The 25,212-nt window shown below is 40.2% G+C and overlaps 3 protein-coding genes across 7 annotated transcripts in view; all 3 read left to right on the forward strand.

Moving 5' to 3' along the window:
- The window catches only part of RB195_016826 (uncharacterized protein), a gene marked incomplete at both ends in the record, with an annotated part of 36,712 nt that extends 25,024 nt beyond the window's left edge, over positions 1 to 11,688 (forward strand). For 2 of the 4 annotated variants that reach the window (XM_064183537.1, XM_064183536.1), the window contains 30 exons: positions 1,399 to 1,551; positions 1,803 to 1,865; positions 2,302 to 2,408; positions 2,465 to 2,558; positions 2,641 to 2,758; positions 2,827 to 2,911; positions 3,131 to 3,317; positions 4,309 to 4,446; positions 4,766 to 4,894; positions 4,950 to 5,104; positions 5,161 to 5,263; positions 5,447 to 5,564; positions 5,648 to 5,718; positions 5,783 to 5,897; positions 6,049 to 6,161; positions 6,278 to 6,406; positions 6,465 to 6,582; positions 6,822 to 6,961; positions 7,299 to 7,426; positions 7,785 to 7,914; positions 7,976 to 8,132; positions 8,283 to 8,383; positions 8,444 to 8,534; positions 8,938 to 9,039; positions 9,107 to 9,171; positions 9,880 to 9,998; positions 10,063 to 10,198; positions 10,331 to 10,468; positions 10,949 to 11,009; positions 11,583 to 11,688. In XM_064183537.1, coding sequence (XP_064039416.1) covers positions 1,399 to 1,551; positions 1,803 to 1,865; positions 2,302 to 2,408; positions 2,465 to 2,558; positions 2,641 to 2,758; positions 2,827 to 2,911; positions 3,131 to 3,317; positions 4,309 to 4,446; positions 4,766 to 4,894; positions 4,950 to 5,104; positions 5,161 to 5,263; positions 5,447 to 5,564; positions 5,648 to 5,718; positions 5,783 to 5,897; positions 6,049 to 6,161; positions 6,278 to 6,406; positions 6,465 to 6,582; positions 6,822 to 6,961; positions 7,299 to 7,426; positions 7,785 to 7,914; positions 7,976 to 8,132; positions 8,283 to 8,383; positions 8,444 to 8,534; positions 8,938 to 9,039; positions 9,107 to 9,171; positions 9,880 to 9,998; positions 10,063 to 10,198; positions 10,331 to 10,468; positions 10,949 to 11,009; positions 11,583 to 11,688 — 3,470 coding nt within the window. Of the gene's footprint in view, positions 1 to 1,398; positions 1,552 to 1,802; positions 1,866 to 2,301; positions 2,409 to 2,464; positions 2,559 to 2,640; positions 2,759 to 2,826; positions 2,912 to 3,130; positions 3,318 to 4,308; positions 4,447 to 4,765; positions 4,895 to 4,949; positions 5,105 to 5,160; positions 5,264 to 5,446; positions 5,565 to 5,647; positions 5,719 to 5,782; positions 5,898 to 6,048; positions 6,162 to 6,277; positions 6,407 to 6,464; positions 6,583 to 6,821; positions 6,962 to 7,298; positions 7,427 to 7,784; positions 7,915 to 7,975; positions 8,133 to 8,282; positions 8,384 to 8,443; positions 8,535 to 8,937; positions 9,040 to 9,106; positions 9,172 to 9,879; positions 9,999 to 10,062; positions 10,199 to 10,330; positions 10,469 to 10,948; positions 11,014 to 11,582 lie in introns of those variants that run through there. The other 2 variants (XM_064183534.1, XM_064183535.1) reach the window with 2 other exon arrangements.
- A 757-nt stretch (positions 11,689 to 12,445) lies between these two features.
- On the forward strand, positions 12,446 to 21,197 carry RB195_016827 (uncharacterized protein; the record flags this gene model as incomplete). 2 transcript variants are annotated; one of them, XM_064183538.1, is made up of 21 exons in its annotated part: positions 12,446 to 12,591; positions 12,972 to 13,004; positions 13,056 to 13,151; positions 13,267 to 13,404; positions 13,752 to 13,829; positions 13,919 to 14,099; positions 14,167 to 14,238; positions 14,925 to 14,991; positions 15,092 to 15,186; positions 15,887 to 15,933; positions 15,985 to 16,059; positions 16,337 to 16,463; positions 16,574 to 16,693; positions 16,779 to 16,961; positions 17,031 to 17,126; positions 17,481 to 17,639; positions 18,145 to 18,215; positions 18,278 to 18,452; positions 18,604 to 18,653; positions 19,200 to 19,221; positions 21,177 to 21,197. In XM_064183538.1, the coding sequence occupies 21 exons, from the start codon at positions 12,446 to 12,448 to the stop codon at positions 21,195 to 21,197; spliced, it is 2,052 nt and encodes a 683-aa protein (XP_064039419.1). The 2 variants fall into 2 exon arrangements, with proteins under 2 accessions (XP_064039419.1, XP_013305302.2); XM_013449848.2 differs by lacking the exons at positions 12,446 to 12,591; positions 19,200 to 19,221; positions 21,177 to 21,197 and having other exon boundaries at positions 12,988 to 13,004; positions 18,604 to 18,663.
- Positions 21,198 to 23,691: 2,494 nt separating this feature from the next.
- RB195_016828 (uncharacterized protein) lies at positions 23,692 to 24,117 on the forward strand (the record flags this gene model as incomplete). The annotated part of the gene is made up of 3 exons (XM_013449847.2): positions 23,692 to 23,699; positions 23,759 to 23,886; positions 23,939 to 24,117. The coding sequence occupies 3 exons, from the start codon at positions 23,692 to 23,694 to the stop codon at positions 24,115 to 24,117; spliced, it is 315 nt and encodes a 104-aa protein (XP_013305301.2).
- Between the last annotated feature and the right edge of the window lie 1,095 nt (positions 24,118 to 25,212).

The following is a 25,212-nucleotide window of genomic DNA, read 5'->3' on the forward strand; positions in this document are numbered from 1 at the left end:
AAGTCATAGATTTATTATAAAAACTAACCACAAAGTGTGCAATGATGCTTTATACATAGCTTGATGTACGTAGACGGTGTTGGTTTTAGTACTATTTTTGCACTGTTGACACGTGCGACTGGTTTTGAAGTAGAGCCTGCATGAATGAGAATATGAATGAAAGCACGTGTGCTATACAGCTAAATAGCTGTGATGAACTCACCATAATACTACATCCTTAGGATATTTCCTTGAACCTGCATGCATGGGAATCAGCTCTCGGTATGCTTCTAATTTCCGTTGAATTGGAGTTTATTACCTACTGAATTCTTATATATCCAGATTTATTAAATATTTGCTACTCTCCGAACAATTGAAATACATTTCCCGATTTCCAGCCTTTTGTAGCTTGAACTGCTTCACTTTTTTCTCAAGGTTCTTAGGCTATGCTCTATTTCTACCGTGTTTTGCTAATTACTCGGCATACCATTTCAGTGTGTAAAAGCGCCAGGTGAGGCGCCAGGCTGGCTGTAGTTCTACACATCAACACAATGTAGCTTATCTGATCAAAATAGTATTTTTCGACAGTTGCATTATCTTGTTACCTGACTCCTCCGAAAATAGCACACGGTCGGCGCCGAATGTGTGAGCGCGGTGTGTCTCCGACGACTAAGAGATCTGGCTACAGTCGGCTCGAAACGACTTGATAGTCAGTGCAGTTGCGTAAGCCGGCGCGCATGAAGTCTTGCGGTGTACCTAGCTGTTGTGATCGAGGTAGGACCCTGTCTTTCTCCAGTCATCTCTGCAGTCCGAACCACATGCGACCGCCAGCTGAACCGCGTCGCTAAGAGCGGACCCGCTTACGCAGTTGCAAGTCGCTTTGATCTGACTATGTCGTAAATGCTGAAAAGAGCGACAAAACCATTGATAAGACCTTTCATAACTCATTTTTGAGCATATCCAAATTCTTAATAGGACTTTGTTTGGAGCGCATTTAATATTTTTTCTGAAAACTTCAGTTCATCAATTCTCATCGATACAGTTTGGTAGCACCGCATACGAAATAGTTTTTTAGTGATAAAGGAAAATTTTTGCTTCCGTCGCCACATGCATCTCCTTAGAGGAATGATGAGCGCCATTACCGATGATTACTGTCCAGCCGGCCATTTGCGTGCGCAAACATACAAAAAAGAAAATTCGTAACTAAAATCGATAAATATCTTATTCGTATGCGCGCTGCAACAATATTGCAATTAAGCAAACAATATAAACTATTCCAGTAGTAAATTTGTGAAAAAAACTCCCCTTTCTAATACGTGAATAAGCAAATTCACTCCGGCTTAGCTCAAACCTTGTCTATGATCCTATCATCCCTATGCATCGCTTTCGTCTAGCTATGTGGTCGTGCCGTGCTTTCAGACGTCGTTACACATCGAAAACAACTGGATGACACAATTGATGTTGATGGGACATCGTTGGATCGACTAATCGATAACATTGAGAACTATCCTGGAGACGGGACCGAGCGTCCTATCTCATCGTATAGTTTCAGCTTCAATCGACTGCGTAAAGGTAGATCATGTGACGTCTGCGCTTTTTATGTGTTTCAATTGTCTACGCTTTTAATGTACAAACTTTGTGGAATATTACGTAGTTATTCATGCACCGTAGTTATATACACGGCAGTTGAAGTGATTAGAGAACTTGTGTAGCTTGCACGTTTTGAATTTGAACTTACGCTTGAATGTATAGATGCATTGCTAACATTTTGTATAACGTTTTATGAGATTTGCTTTCCGAAATTCAATGGTTACATATTTAAGCTTGCGGCCATGGGGAATTTGGCTCGCATTGTCAGTATACGTGCAGTGATTGTAAAAATGGTGGTGAGTGTTGTTTGTAAGATTTTCAAATAACATTTCTGCACTTGTATATTCTGCAAATTACGATTGACAGCTGAAAAAGCATTCCTGAGTGGAATTTGTCCTTGAAAAGGCGTGTTTTTTGAAAAAAAAAACTCCAGATCTGAGGGTTGTAACTCATACTAGGTTTTGGTAAATTTCTCATCGTTAAGATACTAAGTATTCCCGCTTAATGAGGACAAACAGGAACCGTGTTTACAATGTACACAGAAGGCTCCGCTCTATTTTGACACCTAGAATTCTGTATTGAAAAGTTAGCTACAAGTGCAAGATGCACATTTGCACTTAGAAAAATTCCATTCACTTTTTAACGAAGGAAACGTCAGCAGAAAATTCTCGTTAACAACTTATATTCCTTTAGAGACTTTACTTGAGTATTTGAAATCCACATTTGCACCAGGTTCTTGTAACCACGATAACTCCACATGCGAATGCCCACCAGGATTCACAGGTGACATATGCGACGATATGTGCCCGGATGGAAGATGGGGAGACGGATGTAACCAGGTAAGCTGTCTCCGCTGAATTAGTCGTTCGATCATTTTTTCCTTCGAAACTTTAAGATATGTGGATGTGATGGTAAAAGCTGTGATCCTGTGACAGGAAGTTGCCGTTGTACTTCAGCTGAGGAGTGTCCTCAAGGACCGTGTCCTCCTGGTAGGCCTTCATTCTCAATCCTTATGTATGAGTCTTTATTTGGAAAACAACGTCTTAAAGCAGTGATCCAAGTGGATTTCAGGTTTTTACGGACCCATGTGTGAACTAAAATGTCGTATGCAATGTCCAGATGGACGCTGTGACCCAGTTTATGGGTACTGTACTTGTGAAGAGGGATTATATGGAGAGCACTGTGACAAGTGTGTCTTGTTTGTGGCTGTCAGGTTGCTTGATAGGGTTATAAGAGAGCACCAGAGCTTCTTTTCAGACCATGTCCGAATTTTGTCTTTGGACGTAACTGCAGACACACTTGCAAATGTTCACGAGAGAATAGCGAGGGTTGTGATAGCAAGGTATGGTTCTAACTTAGAGGATTTCAGTGAAAGCAACGAAATATTGTAAAATCAATAAAGATCGCTAGAGTACCACATTTCGTCTACGGTTTAACTTCACCTATTTACTTGAGTTTATTGAGAAGTGTAGCGTTTGCAGCCATTTTATTTCAAGAGACAAGTTGCAGATCATAAATATTTGGAACGATGCTCTTCTTAACTGGCAATATTTCAATTTAGACAGGAAAATGCATATGTCGAGCTGGTTTCTACGGTCCGTTGTGCAAACGACGTTGTCCTATTGGTTTCTATGGACCCAGTTGTGCGAAGAGATGTCAGTGTGCTGATGGGCAACGCTGTGACGCGGTTACTGGAGACTGTACCAAAAAGTGTCCTCCTGGTTACACTGGAGAGCTTTGTGATAAAGGTATGATCTTTTAGTTAAGGTTTGGATTTCTTTCGAAACTACAATATCATAAATATCCTAAATTACACCACAATTTGCGGCAACAGCTCTTATATACATTACTGGCGTCGAAAGTGTCGGATGACGGTACTCGCTCATTGTTGGTACAAAACTACCGTTGACCCCTGAATGAGGTGGGATTAAATGTGAACGAAGAGACGCGAGAAGGTTTGAGGATGACCATTATGAAGGAGTCAGAAGAAGTAAATCGAAGACTGCGACCGATGTGCAACCCAGTTCACTTGTGGAAGGCTATGCTCTTGAACATACGTTTATCTAGAATCATATGATCATGTTATTCATGATCATAAATGATGACTTGTTGTGGAATTGTAAGTCTACAGTTGTGTTTGTATTAGTGTGCCCATCAGTTTCGAGTTGTGCATCACTGTCGCACTCCAACATGTCTCCTTTGTCAACTTTCATAGTTCTAGTTGGTAGGAAATAGAAGTGTAGAATAGAGATTAGCAAAAGTGATATGCGGTAAATTCATCACGGAACACTTCCTTAAAGGCATCACCCCACGAATCTGAGGTGGTGCAGATTTCAGGTGGAGTATTCGTATACGGGATGGGAGACTATGGAGAGGGGGGTGATTCCGTCCATTTCTTCCTAATTGCCGTAAAAAACGGCCCGGAAGATGCGGCGCCGCACAAGGCTGGCGCGCTCCAGTCGAACTCCCTGTAGAAAATAGTGCGCCAGTACGCCTGAAGCCGTATCTTCCGGGCCGTTTTTTACGGCAATTAGGAAGAAATGGACGGAATCACCCCCCTCTCCATAGTCTTCCATCCCGTATACGAATACCCCACCTGAAATCTGTACCACCATTGTACCATGGAGTGATGCCTTTAACGTAGAACATTTTAGTTCTGTGATTTGTCCATTCACTTTCACATCGTTTATTGAGTCAATGTCGGATACAAGCAAGTGTTGCACCGTGATGTTGTTGCAGTGTGTGCACCAGGAACGTACGGTTACGATTGTGAGCATCGATGTAGATGTTCGAAACCAGGGCAACCTAAAGCATGTCACCATGTTACCGGCACATGTTCATGCCTTCCAGGACTCACTGGAGTGATGTGTGATACACGTGAGTGGTCCAAAAGTTATGTTGTAGTTTTTTACCACTAGGATTGGTGCTAGCCTGCGTTACATCTACTGCTTTCGCTCATTCTTCTTTGGAAATGTATAAACACTAGAGGTAACAGCTAATCTTCTTCTGTTATACTTGGAAAATAATAATGAAGAAGAATAAAAACAAGTTAAATGACGATTAGTTTGCGGAAACGTTCCAAAAATTCTCACATTCTCGGTAGTGTGAGTACATTTTTAACTTTATTGTCGCGAATAGCACTGTAGTAGCCATTGTACAGTAATTTTGATTACTTTGTCTTACTTTTTCTCTCTAGCCTGTCCCGCTGGCCTCTACGGTCCAAACTGTGCCTTTGAGTGTTCTTGCCAGAACGGTGCTGAGTGTAATGCCAAGGACGGCTCGTGCATATGTCCCCCTGGTTTCTATGGAGCGAGTTGTAGTGAAGGTGCAGATTTCTTCCTTTTTCTACGGTGCTCAGTGATAATGAAGAGTTTTTGTAGTATGCCCATCCGGAAGATTTGGAATAGACTGTATGAAACTGTGTAATTGTCAAAATGGCGCTGTATGCAGTCCAGTTGATGGCAAATGTGAATGTCGTCCGGGATGGATGGGCGATAAATGCGAGAAACCGTGTGAGCAGGGTTTTCATGGGAAGGTAAGGTTTTTCTAGAACGATATGATACAAGGTAGGATCAAAGTCGTCTTATTTAGGACTGCTTAAAACGATGCGATTGTGCGGATAGTATGCACTGCGACCCTTCAGATGGTGAATGTATCTGTCCACCGGGAAAAAGAGGAGCCAAATGCGACCAAGGTAAGCAGGAAGACATAAGTATGAACTAAATACAATACAATAGTATGTATTATACACTACTATCGTGTAATATTATTTACATTTTTAATATAAAAAAAATATCTTGTGTAAGATGTATGTATGAGTAGAGAGGGAAATAAGCCTTTTTGTTTTGGTATCAAGTCTACAATGCTTTCAATTCAGAATGCGAAGCCGGTCATTTTGGAGCTGGCTGTCGTGGAATATGTGTCTGCTCCAATGGCGCATCATGTGACGGTGTATCCGGAGCTTGTATATGCGCCCCTGGATGGAGAGGGAAAAGGTAAAAACAAGCCTGCCAAATTTTGCACTTCGTATTCTTATTTCTGAAATATATGTCAAAGTGCGTCCTAAATTTCTTCATAGGTGCGACCGCCCTTGTCCCGACGGACGTTACGGTGATGAATGCCGTTTTATATGCGACTGCGCTACCACAAGTGAGCATTGCGGAATGTTATTTGTGTAGAAGATCCCTACGTTTCAAAAATGTATTATTTCCAGACGATACGAGTTTGTATAACCCCTTCGTGGCGAGATGTGATCACATAACTGGAGATTGTCGCTGTCCTCCAGGATGGACGGGTCCAGATTGCGCAACACCATGTCCTCCGGGAAGGTAAAAGTCACTCGAGAAAATCTTGATCTTAAAAAGTTGCTTGAAAGGTGTCTTGGGAGTTGCTTCTAATTCCTTAATGTATGCAGTGATATTAAAACATTGTTTATGGTTCTAAATGTTGAACCATGAAACTGATAATAAGGCTCTCCAGGTGGGGATCCGGCTGTAGCAGCGAGTGTGATTGCTCAAATGGAGCTACATGTGATCGGCTCACTGGCTTTTGTGATTGTCCGGCTGGATTCATGGGAAAGAATTGTGAAACAGGTAATGACACATTCATTTTCTTTTCCCAATTTATTTGCTGAATGTGACAGAGAGTTGATCTTACGTGCTTCATGAGGCTTTTAATCTCAATATTAACAAAATTTACCTCTATTCAGCTTGTCCATCTGGATTATGGGGAGCAAACTGTATTCATCACTGTCTATGTATGCATGACGGCGGTTGCAACCCAAAGACCGGAGAATGCACTTGCGCAGCTGGATGGACTGGACCAGCCTGCGAGTTCTGTAGGTTTCTGTAGTGATAGCTGTGTAGAATAACTCCATGATATCGTGTTCATTCCAGTGTGTCCATTTGGCCAGTACGGACTGAACTGTGAATTACGATGTGATTGCAAAAATGGGGCCAGCTGTAATAAAACGACCGGTGAATGCGAATGTTTGCCGGGTTGGAGAGGAGAGAGGTGCTGCACAGTTTCTACTTTTGATTTGAAACAACGAAAATCCGTATGTTTGAACTGAGAACATGTTTCGTTTCAATGCAGCGGTCGCAACATTTTTCTTTTTCTCGTTGTTTGTTATGCAGTGGAAGTATATGGAAACGCCTCTTTGCTGACTTAAATGAGTAGTCTTTTCCTTCACTTACTGTTTCTCTCGCGAGAAGATTAGATTACAAGTTTTTCTATAACATCTTTTGATTCAGGTGCGACCTCCAGTGCCCATCTGGCCATTTTGGTCCAAACTGCGAAGAAGTTTGCGAATGTGAAAATGGAGCAACGTGTGATCCAATCAGCGGGCATTGCTCTTGTCAACCTGGATGGCGAGGGCGGAAGTGTAATAGACGTGGGTTCTAAGTTGATAATACTCATCTTCGAAATATCGAGTACGTAGGTTTCATTGAATTGGTCGAACTATCAATGTCCATTAACGACTAGCGCTTCGACATTTTTTTTAGTTATCTGTCAGTAAGCATCAATGAGGATTTGATTTAACTACAGCTAATAGAATTCAAGAAAACACATGACAGTTTACATTCTAAGGACTCCGATTGGGTTGACGAGTCTGATGGTGTTGAAATTCTAATATTTTTTACAGTCACACATTAACTGTCATACTTCGAAATTTGCTGCAACGGGAAATCTTCCTCTAACCTTTGAAATTTTTCCATTTTATGTTTCAGCATGCCTCAAAGGTTACTTTGGACGCCACTGTTCACAAACATGTCGATGTTCGAATCAAAAGCCGTGTGATCATATAACTGGAAAATGTCAATGTCCCAAAGGGTACGCTGGGCATGGATGCACGGAGGTGAATCATAAAATGCAGTCCCATTTCTTCTTTTCAACATTATACTCTAAAAACTGCCATTAATCACTCTTGTATCTTCAAATCAATTCTGTGATAGTATGACCTATCTTCGCTGAACTCTTGTTTTCTGGAAATAAGAAAGTGAAATTAAAATCTAGAAAAGTCTAGTTTTGAACAAGGACGACTTCTCTATTTCCATCAACTCCGAGTGAAAATACTCCACAGCCCGCTGATAACCGACTGCAGCGCAATGCTATATTTTCTTTCTTTTTTTTGCAATACTTGAAATGTTTCTACTATAGTTTTCATCATCAATGGCAGCAGCAAAACTAGTTTAAGATCCATCATATATTTCTAGCTATGCCCGGAAGGGACATATGGAGAAGGCTGTCGGAAGAAATGCGAATGCCATGAAAATGCTGATTGTGATCCAATAAGCGGCAAATGTTTCTGTAAGCCAGGCTACTTTGGTGATGACTGCAAAACTGGTTTGTCATACGAATTTATTCTATATGTTTTTTCGATAAACGGTAGCAACGAACCGTTCAGGTTGTGTGCAAGGCCGCTTTGGCGCTGAATGTTCGGAGCTATGCGAATGTGCAAATGGAGGAGTTTGTGACAAGGAGAATGGATCATGCATCTGTCCCCCAGGTTTTATAGGCACGAAATGTGATACGCCATGTCCAGCTGGGCGTTACGGAGACAAGTAAGCGCTCCATCTATTCTTTTATCTTCGCAGTTTTCTCAGCAGTTCTCATTTGAAATTTATTTTATCAGCATACTCCTTTCTAAAATTTAGACCAGAAGTGATATAAATAGTACAGATTGTTATGATTATGTATAAACTATTTTCTAGTTGCGAAAAAGTATGTTCTTGCGAGAATGGCGGCACATGTGATCGGTTGTCCGGTCAGTGCAAATGCGCTCCCGGATTTACAGGCCTCACTTGTAATCAGGGCGAGTTTCTCTGCTATTTCTATGGAAATGTTCAGTGTTGAACTTAATTGGAATTTTTAGTCTGCCCGGAGGGACGATGGGGACCAGGCTGTAAGGACAAATGTCGATGCAGTAACGGAGCGCACTGTGATCCCACAACTGGCGAGTGCAGGTGAATTTTTAAATATGACATTATCATTAACAACACTTTATTGTGCCTTGAATGTCGTCTTTCCGTTTGTAAGTATCCCTAACTTTGATCTTTCTTTTTGCTGTATTGGGACTTATTTCATTATTTTGACTTATTATTATTACAACTCTATCTGTTATTGACTTCATGGATTTTTCTTAATTTTTCGTTCCTCTACTTTGAGATCAAACTTCTTTGTTTTTTCCTTGTTTTTGTTTCTGTTATATTTCTAATTTTTAATTTTTCTGCTCACAGCTACTCTTATTGTATTTGTTTTCTTCCTGTCTAGTTCCTCCCATTTTCTTCACTCGATTGTTCTTGCCGTTGTGAGAACAGACCAGTGGCACGAATTTCGATAATGGATGAGTAGAAATCTGTTTTTCAGATGTAACCTCGGGTATATGGGGACCACTTGTGAGCAGAGCTGTCCCTCAGGAAAATATGGCTTAAATTGTACCCTTGATTGCGAATGCCATGGAAATGCGAGGTGAATCTAGATGTTTACTTGAAGTTATTCATTTGTTTTCGAACGACTAAAGTCTACTGAAATTTAGATGCGATCCAGTCCAAGGATGTTGCGACTGTCCGCCGGGCCGGTATGGAACCAGATGCCAATTTGGTAGGTCTTCTTTCAGTTAGAATAATCTGCTCATTTATTTACTTACTTATGTAATGACGAAGAATACTTTTGTGTTGCATCCGGAACAACCATGGTGTTACATGAAATACATCAGGAGTGTGCAAGAAAAAGACGAAATGGAGCGAAGTACTACACAAAGAAATATGAAGCAAAACTAAAATCTTTGTTTTTTTAAATGATGCGGGTAAAAAGAAACAGAATGTTGTGTGAGATGTGATACCATTTCTTATGAAATCCTTTGAAGAAAATTGATCATAAGCTGGGTACTTCAAGGGTTTTATTCAACATTCCTTTCGAGTCACTCTCACAAGCAAAGTTAGTAGATCGTAGTAAAAAGTCGGGACAACTCAAGAAGTTTCACCAGTAAGCAGTTTAGCTATACCTTTATTATCTTCATTTATCCTTATTTCCTCCTTACTTTATTATGTTTATTTACTCTGCAGTTGCATCAAGTTGCAGTTTCTAGTTGCTTACTTGAGTATTTTTAGTTTGGAACCAGTTAATAAGGACATTAGGCACATATTCCAGTTCGACTTTCAGCTTAGAATTATTATTGTGGATGCAGAAACATCAGCGTTTTCTCTTGTGCTGTTTTCTTTGTTTAAAGGAACAGATATATCTAATGCAAGTGCTGGCTAAGTAGAATGAGATTAGTATCAGGTTTCAAAGGTGTACTTATCATTTCAGTTTGTCCTGTCGGTTTCTATGGTTGGTACTGTAGCCAGTCGTGCTCCTGTCAGAATGGAGCCTCTTGTGAACCAGGAGATGGGCAATGCCTGTGTCCCCCAGGGTTTGAAGGAGACCATGTAAGTGACGTAGGGGAGAAAAACCCCCGCTATCAACTCATGAAACACAACGTATCTTTTTCAGTGTGAATCTTCGTGCAAAAATGCCACGTACGGCCCTCACTGTCAGCTTAAGTGTGACTGTGGTGATTATCCCTGTGACCCACGAGATGGTACTTGTTTGTGTCCTGTGGGACTCAGTGGTCCCAAGTGCCAGCAAGGTATGTTCTTTTTAATCCAGATGACATAGTGTAATGGTTATTTAGTAGAGAAGTGTAGTGGTTATTTAGTATAATCTATTAACTGATAATCAATATGGTCATAGTAGCTAGAAAAATTGACGGTGGTTACAGTATGTCGTCAAGGGAGATACGGAGAAAATTGCCAGCACAAGTGTCAATGTTATAATGGTGCGACGTGCGATCGAAAGACGGGCCGCTGTAGCTGTGCTCCCGGATACTTAGGACCTACTTGTCAGCACGAAATGCGAGGTAAAGATTTTTTTCTGTTGAAAATAAGAAAGATAAAAACTGAAAGTTGAGCAAGCTACTTCGCTTTATTGAAGAAGATAACTTCAACTGAAAAACTATTCTCACTTTTTCTAAATTGAATCCTAGTTGAAGGTATGTTCCTTCGCTAAACGGAGGAAAGGAAATAACCTGTACTCCACTACCCTATAGTCAACGCTAGAACACCCAGTACTGTGTGTTCTAGCGTTGGCTCCTGGGACTGGATGCAGCAATGCGAACTGTCAGCAAATGCCCAAAAAGTTAAGCAGCATCACCTGCCGCGTTTTCCAACTATTGAAAAAAAAAACGTGGTTGATCTCCTTGTGAGAAAATTTTTGTTGCTTATGTTTAGTGGTTCACAGCAAGATCTATTTCCAAAACTTCCTCCTTGCCATTCATTGCAGCTGCTATAGTTGCGTATTCATGAAATTTATTCTTTCTTTTATTGAAACAATATTGCAGATCCAAACAGTGTAGCGAAACGAGGTGACCTGCCTGAAGATTGGGAATGGCGGGCACGACGGTAGAACTGCCATGATCTTCTGTGCTTTTATGTTCGTGTATACATAGAATTATGCTTGTGAGTGTTTGTTTTCTCTTTTGTTTGTTGTGAAAATAATACTTGCCAGCGTTCATCTTTCACGTCAAAATCTCAAGAATTTATTTGTTGTTCTCTGTTCTGCAAAAAGAATGTTTAGCCATATTCCTTGAGCCGAGTGTGATCTGTGTTACGTTTTGAATTTTGTTTTTCCTCTTTTATTTATTCTAGTTGATTCGGTGCTTAGGTATCTATTTATAAAGTTTCCCATTCGCCGAAGATTCAGTATAATTACGCACTATAAAATAATAAATGTTGCTAGCAATTTTCCTGGCAGAAGAACCAGTGATGATGATGATGTAATGATCTGACTGGATTAAAAAAAAAATACCACCTACCGTATTGCACCATGTGAGAGTTTCATTTGATTGGCAGACCTGTACTTACATTTGAATTAAGTGATGATAAAATTCCACTGGTTTCAACCTTACATTGAGATTACGTGACATAGGGTACTAATAGGGCCTCCAGGTTAGAGGCAAAAGCTACAAAGTTTAGGCTAAAGCTGGTAAGGCCGGGCACGAAGGCCGGAGCAGATGTCTTGGAGACAAAGATGTTTGAAACCAATGCTAGCAAGGGCAGTGCTGATGCTACTAAGCTTTAGGCCTTAAGAAATACCCTTCGGCAAAGGTCAAGATCCCATTAAACTAACGCTAGCAGGTAAAGGTAAACGCACTAAAGTTCTCAAGAATTGTTAAAGATAAAAGTTCCAAGTAAGATTTGCCGGTCTCATACGAGGATAAGCGAAAATTTCAATGTTAGTTCATTTTTAAGCTACATAGTTTATTTCCTATTAAAAAAAGTAGAGGAGTGAAGGAAATGTGGAAATCTATCGAGTTTGAAATATAAAATGACGGAATGTTGCCGTAAATCCTAGTGTCCGAGACGCACATCCAATATCTCTTTTGTCGTTCTTATATAGTCGGGTCAAAACGATATGAAGAACGTTGCGTTAGACGTCTACGTCCGCAGTGGAGGGATAGAGATGGAATCACACGGACTGAAACGATGAGTGGGGCTAGCAAGAGTCCACGGCGATTATAACCGCTACGCTCTATTTCTTTGCTTCGTGCGCAGCATTCTACGCAAATGCACCGTACCTCCTCCGTTTCGACCCGACTATACAGAGCAAAGGATAAAGTGTCTGGCGTTGATCAATCCACTTGGGATGTACCACCAGATTCACTTCAATTCAGAATCGTTTGAGGTTTACGAAATGTAACTGGCCTATACAATGACTTGTGGGGGATAGTCGATGTGTCAAGTCAGTGCTTTTATTCTCCAAGATAAGTCTGGTACCATTCTATCGACCGCGGAGAGATGAAAGGTTTGGTGAGCACTAAGGCGGATTCGAACCTCTGATGGATCGTGCAGGCAGCCGAACCTCAAACCGACTGCGCTACATCCGCACCGATCCGACTACACCGCATACAAGACGGTCATGGAGAGTCAGCTGTTTATGTACCTGTAGTCGTGGCCCACGACTGAGCGTCGCTTTGACCCTGCTGTAGGTTTTCGTCCCATTACAACGTATCGTATGCACGCCCTAATAAGACGTGAATTCAAATGTAAATGGTGCAAGTTAGATACGCACACCGTCCCGTATTTTGAATGTGCATACTCCTTTCGGGAAATGATATCAAAACAGAACAGTGCCTGATTCTATTTATGCTGTACTATGTCTAGGATTTATTTCCCGTGTTAATTTGGAAGTTGTTGTTTGAAGTTGGAAAAGTCAATTCATTCGCCATTTCTTGCATTTTCCTCCCACTACTTCTCAGTGCGGTTTGCGTGTTTCGACCATTTTCGCCCTTTATTCAGCTGCTAGATCTGAAGATTATGACCATCTAAAGCTATTAGTTCTTTTATCTCAGTTTTATTCTATAGATGTTGGACTGATGCTATGAAAACCCCAGCTCGGTATATTCTTCTTTTCTTTGGTATTCTCATATATGGTTGGCTGTTCTTCAGCGACTTTTATGAAGAAACTGTCGCATTTGAGGAACATTCTGTGTATGTGGACGAGGATGAAACCGAGTATGAGAGCAACCCCATTGCTGAGAATGGGTATGTTTTTATCTTGTGAAGCAATACTTTTACCTTTGTTTCAATTAAGTATTTTCCTTCTCTTGCTTCATTCGTTATGAATTGAGCATCTCTCAGCATTCAGTTTTTGGTTTAGACCGTCAGAATGTGCAATGTATTCATGCTTCGACTACGATAAATGTAGGTCAGGTCTGAAAGTATTTGTGTACCCTGACGTGGAAGATTTGGTCCCCTCCGAAGCTTACCGTAAGATCCTTACGGCAATTCGTGAAAGGTGAGTGCGTTTGTTTTTTTTTTGTGGATATTCGTTTTGGTGTTTAAAGTTAACCCCGTAGTACGTATTTTTTTGAAATTGGAATAACATGAGACAGTTATTGGTTTTTGGGTTGTTTCTCAAAGCGTTCTCATTCCATTATTAAGTCCTTGAGAAACATGTTGTCATAAGGAACTCATTGCACAGTTAACTCAAACATGTGAAATATCTGAATTTGTGTTTTCGCGAACTCAAATTCAGTTTTTTCCCATCTGATGTCAAAATTGCTAAGCTTCGGACTGGAGTTATGCCCAGATAGGTTAAAAGAAGAAGTAATATCAATATCTGTCGGATAACTGTTATTTTAGTCGTTATTTCGTGTCCGACCCTAAGGAGGCGTGTCTTTATGTTGTCAGCGTCGACACAATCGATAGGGATAAAATTAGGTAACTTATTTGATCATTTTTTCAAATTTGTGGGGAAAATGTGGGATTGTTTCAACTTACGCGTTTTGAGATAGTTTAATATGATTCAGTGAGAACTATGTACGTGATGTTGATCGCTATATTTCGAATCTTCCTGCTGAAGTGTGGAATGATGGTGTGAATCACATCATTTTTAATTTATATCATGGAACGTATCCGGACTATTCCGATCACAATCTTGGTTTCGCCACTAAAAAGGCGATGATTGCTCGAGCATCCCCCAGTTCTCAGGTTAGAATGGTTGTTCGTGCCGGAATAATGATATTTTCTCAGGTACTCCGTACTTTTCTTCTTCCAGAATTACCGCTTCGATTTCGACATATCCTTCCCGTTATTTCATAAAGAACATCCTTTGCGGAACTCCCCTGAGGTAACGCAGCCCTTACAGTCGGCATCAAACGTACTTGGTTTCTAAGATGTGTTACTTTTGGAGAAGCCCTCTTTTATCAATTTTCGCAGTTTTTCCTGTTTTTTTTTTTCTCTTTTTCTGCTGAAAAGTTTTAAGATTCTAGTTCGCAAATATTGGATTTTTCATACTTTGGTGCATTGGTAATTAATTAGCATTTTTTTTACTTCGACTACAAAGAATGCTAACCACGCATCATCCCTCGGAAAATTGAAGCACAAGTCCAATTTCTAGGAAATAAAATCTTTGAGGTCTGGCAGCAAAACACCATTACTGACGGATTGGGGTCTTGTTTCCAATACGTGATCCTAATCTTGTGTTATTAAACGACAACAGTGCGCACGTCGCCCAAAAAATGAGAGAAAAGGCTCATAACAGAAAAGGAAATGGGTTGGGGCAGTGTTATCCACCAACAAAGATGTAGATATTACATTCGATGTCGATGCTTTGAATTTTTCTTTTTTTTCCCTCATCACAGTCTTTCATTCACTTAAATGTTTTAGTGGTCAAAACTAAAGCTATTTGAACTTTCGAGAGAGAGAGAGAGAGAGAGAGAGAGAGAGAAAAATGAGAAGGAGGGTGTAACCTTTGTGAACGCTATGGGGATATTTTTGTCAGGAAATGCCTATGTGACTTTCCTGCAGTTTCAGCTGGATATCTCCTTGAGGACGAAAGATCAATACATCGTGTCTTTTAAAGGGAAGCGATATGTTTATGGTAAGTTACGTTCATCATTTCCCCGTATTTAATAGACGATGCGGATCTTCTTTTAGTTATCGCAGGTGTTGAATTAGGTTATCTCTTTTTTATTTCGTAGGCATCGGCTCAGAAACTCGCGATTCGCTCCACCATCTACACAATGGAGAAACAGTTGCGATGGTCACCACATGTCGACATAATAATGATTGGCAGGTTAATGTTCTTCGTTCAAAGTGTTAAGAGCGAACAAAAATCACTTGATAACGATCCCTTCCCTCCCCGCCTTTCACTCTCCCTTTAAAATTCCAAAATTTTAAGGAAGGAAGCCACATAGATAAATAGAAGCATAAATAGGACCTCAGCGCAGCGGTGCAATCGCTGGACGTCTCTAGAGTAATTTTTGCAGGGAAAGGAAAGAACGTGGAATAGACCTGAGACATGAAAGATTCAATGTTAAATTGTTTCCAACAGTATGTATGTGTAGTATTTAATAGGATTTACAGCTCAAAAACGCTCAGACTGTATAAATCTTGTTAGGTTTAAAAGATCGTTATTAGTCTTTTGGGAAGAGTCTTTGCTACACTTTGGACACACTTCGTTGAAAAAGGCTTGCTCAACAAAATCCTTGAAGTACTATCTTGGGATCTCTCAGTACTTTACGTTGAAATTCAGACGGGGCACAGATAGGAGAGTTGACATTTTTCCCATTTGTATCATATTTAAATATTTGGGAAACGGAGAGGGTATGAAAAGTGTGAAATCTGTATTTTCATAAATTAAGCCTTCATCTACAGTATTCTGAGGACTGCATTCCTTTATATCATTGTGTTCCGACTAGAGGATAGGACGAAACAAACTCTAAGTGCTGATAAGTTAGTTAGTGCGATAATTTGAAATACCGTTATATTTTTAGGCACATCAGGATGCTCGATGTGAAAGTGACAACGAAGCATACGACAAGTATGTTTTCTGTTCTTTGCTTAAAACTTAGTTATGGCTGGCTTTTTGTAGATGGGATTATGAGTCTATGATGGCAAACTCGACATTCTGTCTTACTCCAAGAGGAAGACGACTGGGATCGTTTAGGTAATTTCTCGTTTGACATTCGTTTTCCATTTCTCTACTTTCATTCGTTTTTGATTTATTCTTTTGATGCTGTAGAAGTGACATAGAACTTTTTTTAAGGTTGCTTTGTTTATTTTTTTTGCTTGGAAACTATCGATGTACTTTTAAAGCTAGATCTGGATTCAATGTTTTTCCTATTATTCTTCTCATATTCATGTTTCTCGACAAATACGAGCTTGTCTCTACGGATAGTTCTTTGCAACTATGAAAATACTAATAAATATTGTTTATTTTATAGGTTTCTTGAATCACTTCGGCTGGGATGCATCCCTGTAGTTTTGTCGGATGACTGGGTGCTCCCTTTTGATGAGGTTATTGATTGGTCGGCTGCTGCGGTCGTCATTCCTGAAGACAATGTGCTTTTGGTACTATTTGAATCTATCTGAGCTGTTTTCCTTCTAGATTCTATATTTTCTTACATTCATTTGTATTTTGTTGTTCTGAATATTTTTGTACTAGTAACGATTTCGTTCAGGTACCTGACATTCTATATACATTCACAGCCGAGAAAATTTTCTCAATGAAGCAGCGAGCTTTCTTTCTTTACTACAGATACTTCAGTAGTGTTGAGAAAATCACCATAAGTGCACTACAGGTGATCTCTATTTGGATGGTTTGCCATTTATTGGTGCTCTACACAATCAAAATTTGTATTCCTACTGCACTGGTGCACGTTTAAGATTGTTTGGGAGAGGATACGAATAGCTGAAGCCCTAGAACGAACTCGCTGGAATCATCTTCATCCGATGGACATTCTAATGGCTACAAATGGATTAAATGTGGTCATCAAAGCTTCTGAAAAGGCATCGTCCAGACTACAGAAAGTGGTCTTCAATATAGCGAAATTACAGGATTTGCGCAAGGTAGTATTAACATTTGGGAGCGTTCTACTTATTACGTGAATATCACGTCAATTGCAAAAATCTTTTCAGATTGTCATTCTATGGCCACGTTTACGTGGCGTTCCTCCTGTAGGCGCTGATTTTGGGACGAAAATACCTCTAGAGTTCGTTGAAGTGACCAATAAGGTAAATACCTCATTATTCAATACTTCCCTGATTATTACTGCAAAATAATCAATGTTTACTTTCTGAGTCTTCCCTATGATACTGTTCTATCTTCTTTTTTTAAATGAAATTAAAGTATTTATAAACCGAGGGGGGGGGGGATGGCGGGGGAAGGGGATTTTGGAGGTTAAAAGATGTAAGACTCGTGAGGCAGCAAACGCACAAAGTTGTATGCCTTGTTTTTGAGATGACAAGTATGTGATAAGACAATTTCGGTTTCACATTTTTTTCTGCTTTTGAAATATTGAAATTCCGAAGTTCAGTGGAGTTTTCCTCTTCTCCACAAATTTTGACAAAAATTTTTTTCTTTTTCAGACTATCGACGTAACATCCGTGCGAATGGCATGTGGTCAGGGTTTTGTGATGTTTGTCGATGAACGTTTAAATCCACCTCTGGCGGAAATGAATACTCTGCTGGAATATTCGAAGAGAAATCCCAGTAGATTGATCGGAGTGCATGGACTAGAGTTCGACGTAGGTTTCATCCTATAGCTTTTTGCTCTTACTGCTTCCTTTTTTATTCGTTCTAGCATTGAATGTTGTGTCTAGAAACTGATCTCCTACGTTTGAGTAGCACTTCTGTCGTGTTATGAAAAAAAAGTTTGATAAAAATGTTTCATTGAGCGGAAGGGAATCTTCGACTTCTACTGGAAGTCTTTTTGTATTTGCGAAGTCCCAACCACGAAAAGTCTGTAGTTCTGAGCTCAACAAAAAATGTTATTTTAATGTTTCTTGTTCGATATACATCCACCAATCTCTCTTGGAATCATATCTCTTCAAAACTATCGTATCTAAATATACGATAGTTATATATACTACACGTTGTGCACTGATATATGAATTACTACTCAAAGTAAGACAAAAAGACTTGTAACAGGGACAAAGTCCAGTTAATAGTAAGGGGATTTGTTGCTGAAAATGTTCATGCTTGTTTTTTTTTTCCTTTGTCAATTTCTCTATCTCTTTCTCTTTTTCTTAGTGGCAGAAAGGACAAATTTCGATTGGACGCGTTTACAATGGACTATACTTCTCGCTGGTGGTTTTTCACAGGTCCGTTTTCGAATTCTACTTTCGGAACTTTTTTTTGCAAAGAATACAAACCCTTGTTCTAGCTGGTACCTCGGGGAAAACGTTTCACCCATCCCTTCTGTGTTGTGGAATGAGTGTTTATCAGCTGTGGTTAATGTAGTGGTAACTGAACGCTCGATGCTTCCTCCTATGGTTGTTGGCGAAAGGGGACAAGAAACATGGTTAAAGCCTGATATTGACATATCCTGTTATCGAAGAGTATGTCGATTTTTATAAACTTTCAAACATTTTAGTTTTTTTTAGTTCTCCCAATATCCGTACTTTTGCACTGATCAGTTTGACCGTCTTTTAGCGGCGTCAAATGTGACAGCGAAATATTTTTCCCTTCTGAAGAAAGAAATCTTTTCAGCTGGCGGCGCGGTGGCTAAGTGATTTGCCGTTATTATACTCAGATCTTCGGTTCATCTAGGAGATTGCCAAAAAAGTGGTGCTACCCTGAATCACGGTTCTTCACGTGTAGTCGTATGTGTTTTTGTATATCATTCGATTTTCTTCCACTCATCACCGATGCTGTCGGATGTACAAATATCAGCACACATGCGTTTCACCGCATTTACTCTTGTCTAGGTTGTTTGTGTTGTTTCTAGTTTACTCGTATTGAGTTACATTTTGCTTTGGAAATATGTACATATGTGCACATTTTTAATGTATTTTTGAACAATGTTTTGAATTTTGCGGGTGCACTATTTAAGGCAGCATTACAGTGCATGACTTTCACATAATTTTTTTCTGAATGTTATGACAACGTGCTATTAATATTATATGCTAGAAAAAAATAAAATTTTTGTGTTAAGCAAACAGCTGTAAAACAGTTTGTTGGTATTTGCAGAGTTCTAAAATCATCTCTGCAGTCCGACTGGAGCTAGTGAAGGTGTCATCCCGAGCGCAACCACCTACACAATTTCACCAGGGCTGAGATCGTTTCGACCCGACTGTGTGTATTAGCGAATTAGAAGATCTCAAAAACGTAGGCGTCAGAAATGTAAACCTTCAAAGTAACTTTAAGAACTTGTATAGTGTGTTGAAGAAGCTGTTCAAATCGGAATTCAATGACTTCGATATAATTAAGCAGCTTCAACCACCCACGTACAGCCTTCCGGTCACTGCAAATTCTTATGCGTTTCAATTAAACAAACAATGAGCGCTACTTAATTTAACTTAAGATAGATGAATTGATTTCCATAACTCCTTACACTTGTTCCATTTCCTAAGTCCCAAACAAGCCATTTCACAAATACCAGTTTTAAGCAAACCAGTACATTCGACTAAGTTCCATTGCAAGCGTTTCTCGCGAGCACCAATGGTGTAGCGGTATCATTGTACCCTCCCACGGTACAGACCCGGGTTCAACTCCCGGTTGGTGCAAAGTTTTGCATTCTTCTCCTCGATGAAAAGTAATGCTACTGAACTCAAAAAAGTGGATTGATTCATGTTGGGCGAATCCTTAACCTCTCGTGTAGATATGATACGTGCCAAAATAAACCAGTTATGAACGAACTGAAATACACTGCAATTTTTTGTCCTTGGTAACATTGTATTCTCTCAAGACACAGACCAACGCCAATTCTGAATATGTTTTATCGAACTGAGTACGATGCCCAACTCAGCTAAGATAGAAAATACAAAAATAGGAATTAGAACATGAAAAGTGCGCTAATTTGTTAGATACCGCACATCCTGTCTTCTTTTCATGAAGTTTGAAGATGAAATAGTTCAAGATGACACTTAACTATGCTCACATGGTTTGACATTTTAAGGAATTCCAGTTGTCTTAAGCTTTTTTTTACGGATCATATGAAGAAGCCACTAACAAAGTTAATTTGAACTTCTAAATACTTATCAGAGGAACTTTGCAGGAAATTGCAGATGCTAAGAGCCACTCTCCGTTGAAAACACCCATCCCATCCTAGCCGGCTAAGCTTAAGATACCCAGGTAAACTCGGGCTGGCAGAGAAACGAGTATGGAACGGAATTTTATGTAATGGATTGGATGTTCTGCTATACAGTGAAAACATATGTGGACACAAAAACCCAAACACCTAAAAACTGGACATATATGTATTCGAGACACGGCAATAAAGTGTGGATTTTTGTGCAAGGAAACAAATCAAAGAATAGGGAGTAGCGCAGTTTCGAGAAAAAAAAGTGGCGATTTCATGATTTCATCCCCATTTTATTTATCTCCCATCATTCCTAACTGGCCAGATCGCCAGGATGGCGTGTTTTTAACGTGATGTGGCCGTAAACGTTTGATTTCTTTTATTCCCCCCAAATTTCAAAGACAAATATTTGTGGATCAAGTTATCTTTTTTAGTGACTTCTTCATGTGATCCATGAACGAAGGCTCATGACAGCTGGGATTCTGTGGATCCTCAAACAAAGTGAGATAATGAAAGAGCATCTAGAGCCATTCCAACCTTCCAATTTCTTGAAAGTAAGAATTAAATACGGTATCAATCGAATGAACACGCTGCTTATGCTCTAATTTCGTATTTTCTACTTCAAATAATTTGGATGCAGGATCCAATAATAATACTTGATGTAAATTTTTGCACTTCTGCGCTAAACGGCATCGATTTGAACAAATAAATGAGAGATGAAATGAGAGTATGGGAAATTTTGAGCGAATTGTACATGAAACTCAACACTATGGTTAGCTGTCATCTAAAGAATTGTGGAACGAAAAAAAAAAACACAGCAGAATGAAAGAAACGGTAAACGTTGCTGGTTCCATACAGTGTAGATCTAGTTGTAATATGCGAATAGAGACTGCGAGACCTTGAAGCGATTCTTTATGACAACAACCGGTCCCATTATTGATTGGTAATGAAGAAATTGTTAATTGTTCTGCTAATTACATTTGACAGTGAGTTTTAAAAAAAAAGGTTTTGCTTTTCTCATTTCATCATTGATCATTTCTAGTTACGAAAGGAAGAAGTTTAACAGAATTGGTATGCAAACTGAATCCTAAACATTGTGTGTCACAAAAGACTGGTGTCGAGGATCCATCAACTATGGGGTGAGACATCGAATGTGTTTAAAGTTTTTTATATACCTTCAATTTTTCAAATATTCTTTCACGACAAGCTGTTATCTACATTGTATAAGTATCTTTTTTTCCATGTTCTAACTGTCTGTAGCTTTGTACTGTTGGATCTACAAGGCCCATCGCAGAGCACTCGGGAGCGTTTGAGTAAAGCTGTCAGTAGGAGAGGAGAGGCTAGGGGTACGAGGAATCGGGACAACGCTTTTTGTTCGATAGACGAGGTGATTAGATCATCTAGGTGGAAATATGATATCCAAATATACCCACCAGATGCTGCTTCGGCTTTGCAGCTCGTTTTAGTTTCTTCGGGATATAATATAGTGGATATGAGGTACCGTAGTCGTTTTCCTGATTTAGAACGGCTCTTAGCGATGCAAAGGTATTCATGATTTAGAAGAAGTTATAGTCAGGTCAAAACGAGATGAAGGTCGGAGCGTTGCGTAAGCGATGGCGCTCGAAGCGGCACGGCGGAGCGTAGCGGTCGGAGTCCAGTGGAGACTAACGCTAGCACCACTCACCGCCACAGCCCGAAGGGTAACCGAGTTTTAGGTCGTTTCGACACGAATATATTCGTTTTCGCTTGCAACAAAGAAACAACTCAACAAGCTCAAATTGATGAAATTAGCCATAGTCGGATCAAGACGACATGAAGCACGGGCAGTTGCGTAAGCGGCTGCTCTCGTAGCGGTGAGGTGGAGCGTAAGGTTTGGGATAGTGAGAGGATCCTCGCTACCGCCACCCATCTCTGCAATTCGTCATGGTCCCACCTCGATTCCAACCGCAGTCTACACTGCACCGCTTCGAGCGCAACTGCTTACGCAACTGTCCGTGCCTCATGTCGTTTTGGCCCAACTATTCCCTTTCTTTTTCATGTAAAGTTGTCGATTCAAGAAATAGGCGGTAAAGGTGTGCGTGACCTGACGGTGATCACCATGATCGACAAGTCTATGTGTATCGACTCTTTATTAACTGCCCATCACTGCCGCCCCTATCCAGTCCACTTTGATTCTGTGTGAAGGCGCTTCCTAGCAAAAATCGCCACTACTTTTTGGCGTAATTTCACGACATGGATTATCCAGCATTTTCACTTCTTTATTTCAGTTCATTCCGCTCTTTTTTTGGCGCTCCGTGTGTCATTCCACTCATTCTTTGCCATACAGATTCTGACTTGAATTGTTATTCAGTACTTACGTAATTCTCTTCTCAGTGAAGAAATAAAGTATGTGCAGTCGAGTCAAAACGGCATAAACCACGAACTGCAGCGATTAATGGTGCTAGCAAGGGTCCCCACGTGATTTTGCGAACTGCTACGCTTCACCGTAATTCTTCGAGCGCAACCGCTTACGCAACTGCACCGTGCTTCATGTGGTTTTGACCTTACTATACTCACACGATTAATGTGGAGCCTTTGTGAAATGTGGCAAAACCTAGAAATCAGTTGTGAGGTGTCAAGGAGAAATAATTTATATCTGCCAGTAGAAATGAATAAAGGATTGAGAATGGGCGAGTTTATTCTAATCATCTCACAATCAACCCCCATTTTTATGGTCCCATTTATCGCCATTATCGCCCGGCTAATAGAAAACATATTAATGCCGTATACGAAGTGACACATATGAGGTATAGTCGGGTCAAAACGACATGAAGCACGGTGCATTTGCGTACGCGCCGCAGAAACGGCGCTGTGGAGGAGGCAGTTGGAACCGGGTTGAGACAGTCGCAAACTACAGTGATTAGCGGTGCCACCAAAGGTTCCGGTGCACTCTTAACCGCTACGCTCCACTGCACCGCCTCGAGAGAAGCCGCGTACGCAGTTTCACCCTACTTCATGTCGTTTTGACCCTACTATATATGGATTGCTAACTGTTGTTGACCTAAGTCTACCAATGAAACTAAAGTGTTGTCGATTGTAAAAAGCTTACGCATTGGACGGCTTTGTGGTTGTCAGACTTCATAAGGTATAGTCGGGTCAAAACGACATGAAACACGGACACTTACGCAAGCGGCTGCGCTCAAAGCGGAGCGGTGGAGCGTAGCGGTTGGGATCGTGTAAGGATCCATGCTACCGCCACACACCTCTGCTGTTCGCCATGGTCCCACCTCGATTCCAACCGCTGTTCCCACCGCACCGCTTCCGAGCGCGGCCGCTTACGCAACGGTCCATGCTTCATGTCGTTTTGACCCAACTATAACTTAGAATTCTCGATTAGATTATGCATATACTGTCCTCATACTATATTGTAGACTACTCTAACAAGTCCATTATCAGGAGCAACCAGATTTTTGGAATTTTTGTAGAAGTAACCTTTATAACTTTTTTTTTGCTTACTTAGGGACTTAAGATTAAAGGAAACCATAAAAGATGGACGTGCATAACCTGTTTGTTTCTATATGTGCAGGTATTTAACAAATCTCCAAGTCCTTCTTAATTCCGGGCTCATCAGTTCATGGTTTTCAGAAAGTTACTTCCATCCGGCGCTCATTTAGCTGCTCCCAGTGCCCGGGAGTTTGCTCGATGGCAAAACTACGAAAGGGGTGAAGCAGGGACCGGACTCATTCCAGATGCGGGACCCAGTTGGGGGCCAGGTATTGGTTCAACTAGCAATATTCTCCAGCAGTTTTAAAGGAAACTATGCAGGTCTTGGTGATGTGAATATCGCTACTGGTGTGGGTGTTCAAACACCTGTTGGCGGATTAGGGATTCGTCGTGACTTTGACTTGGGTTTCGGTGGATCCGGACGAAGTGGTGGACGTAGCTTCGGATTCGGAAATGGATATCAGCGACAGATTGGCTCCGCTCCGTGGGCTTGGCCGTAACCTTTTGCTACGGTACACTTTAAATCATCTTCATTAAAATGCCCCAGAAGGTTTAGCTCTAGTAGTCTCGAAGTCGTTGTGCCTCATTTACGTAGTACTACAATTCCACATCCAATATATTGCAAGATATCAGAATTTCTTTAACCTTTTCTACATTTATGCCACTTCGCTAAAATCTATATGAATAAACGCACTCGATACCTTGATGATCAGATGAATACAAATATTTAAATATCTTTCACCTCTTCCGAAAATTTAATTATGTTGATCGAATGAATTGAAATTAAAACACATCGATTGAACTTTAACAATAGTTCTCTGGTAGAAATCTTCCCTTATTACAATTAATTTCTAACCGTTCCCTGCCTGTTCTGCATTCGTGAAACTTCAAATTTTCGTCAACCTCAATTACTTCCGTACATTTGTTAAGTGCTTTCAAACTTGTTCTTAAATTCCTGTAGATCGGCGTTATTACATTCAGAGTTTTTACTTAGAAATGGCTCCTATAATCTACAGTATATTCTCTTACCTGCTTTTCCATTTTTAAGTACCTAAACACCTTTGCTTCATCGGAACTTTTCAAATTTTGATATAATTGACGATTCTTTCATTCATTCTTCCATTCCAAACTTTTTTGTTTTTTGGTTTCTGTTCTTCTCCGATGGTTTTTTTCTTCACAGTGTCGAAAAAAACATTAAATATTAGCTCTCTTCATTATCACTACAACCAGCATTTATCACAGAAACAATAGTTATGTCGGTAATGGGCATTCCCGCGAAATAGTATGTGAAATGTAACCCCGCAGAGTTAATTCTTAGAGGCTGGTATATCTGGGGAGACGAGGAAATAGAAATACTGACAGCTAAAGAAAGAAACACGAAAAAAGTGCACCAGTTGAAAGAAGGCCAGTATAATAACTCATTGTGACATCATTGTTGGGGTGGTGCTTGAATATTGATGTGAAAAAAACCTCACGAACATTCTATAACCGAATCGTCCAGGCGTAAACCAATTGTCTTTAAGCTAGATGAGAATTTGAGGTTGTTTAGAACATTTGATTAGTAATGAGAACCAAACATCCAAGTATTTTAGCAC

The sequence above is a fragment of the Necator americanus genome, chromosome II, assembly GCF_031761385.1.
Source record: "Necator americanus strain Aroian chromosome II, whole genome shotgun sequence".
NCBI classification, from domain to species: domain Eukaryota; kingdom Metazoa; phylum Nematoda; class Chromadorea; order Rhabditida; family Ancylostomatidae; genus Necator; species Necator americanus.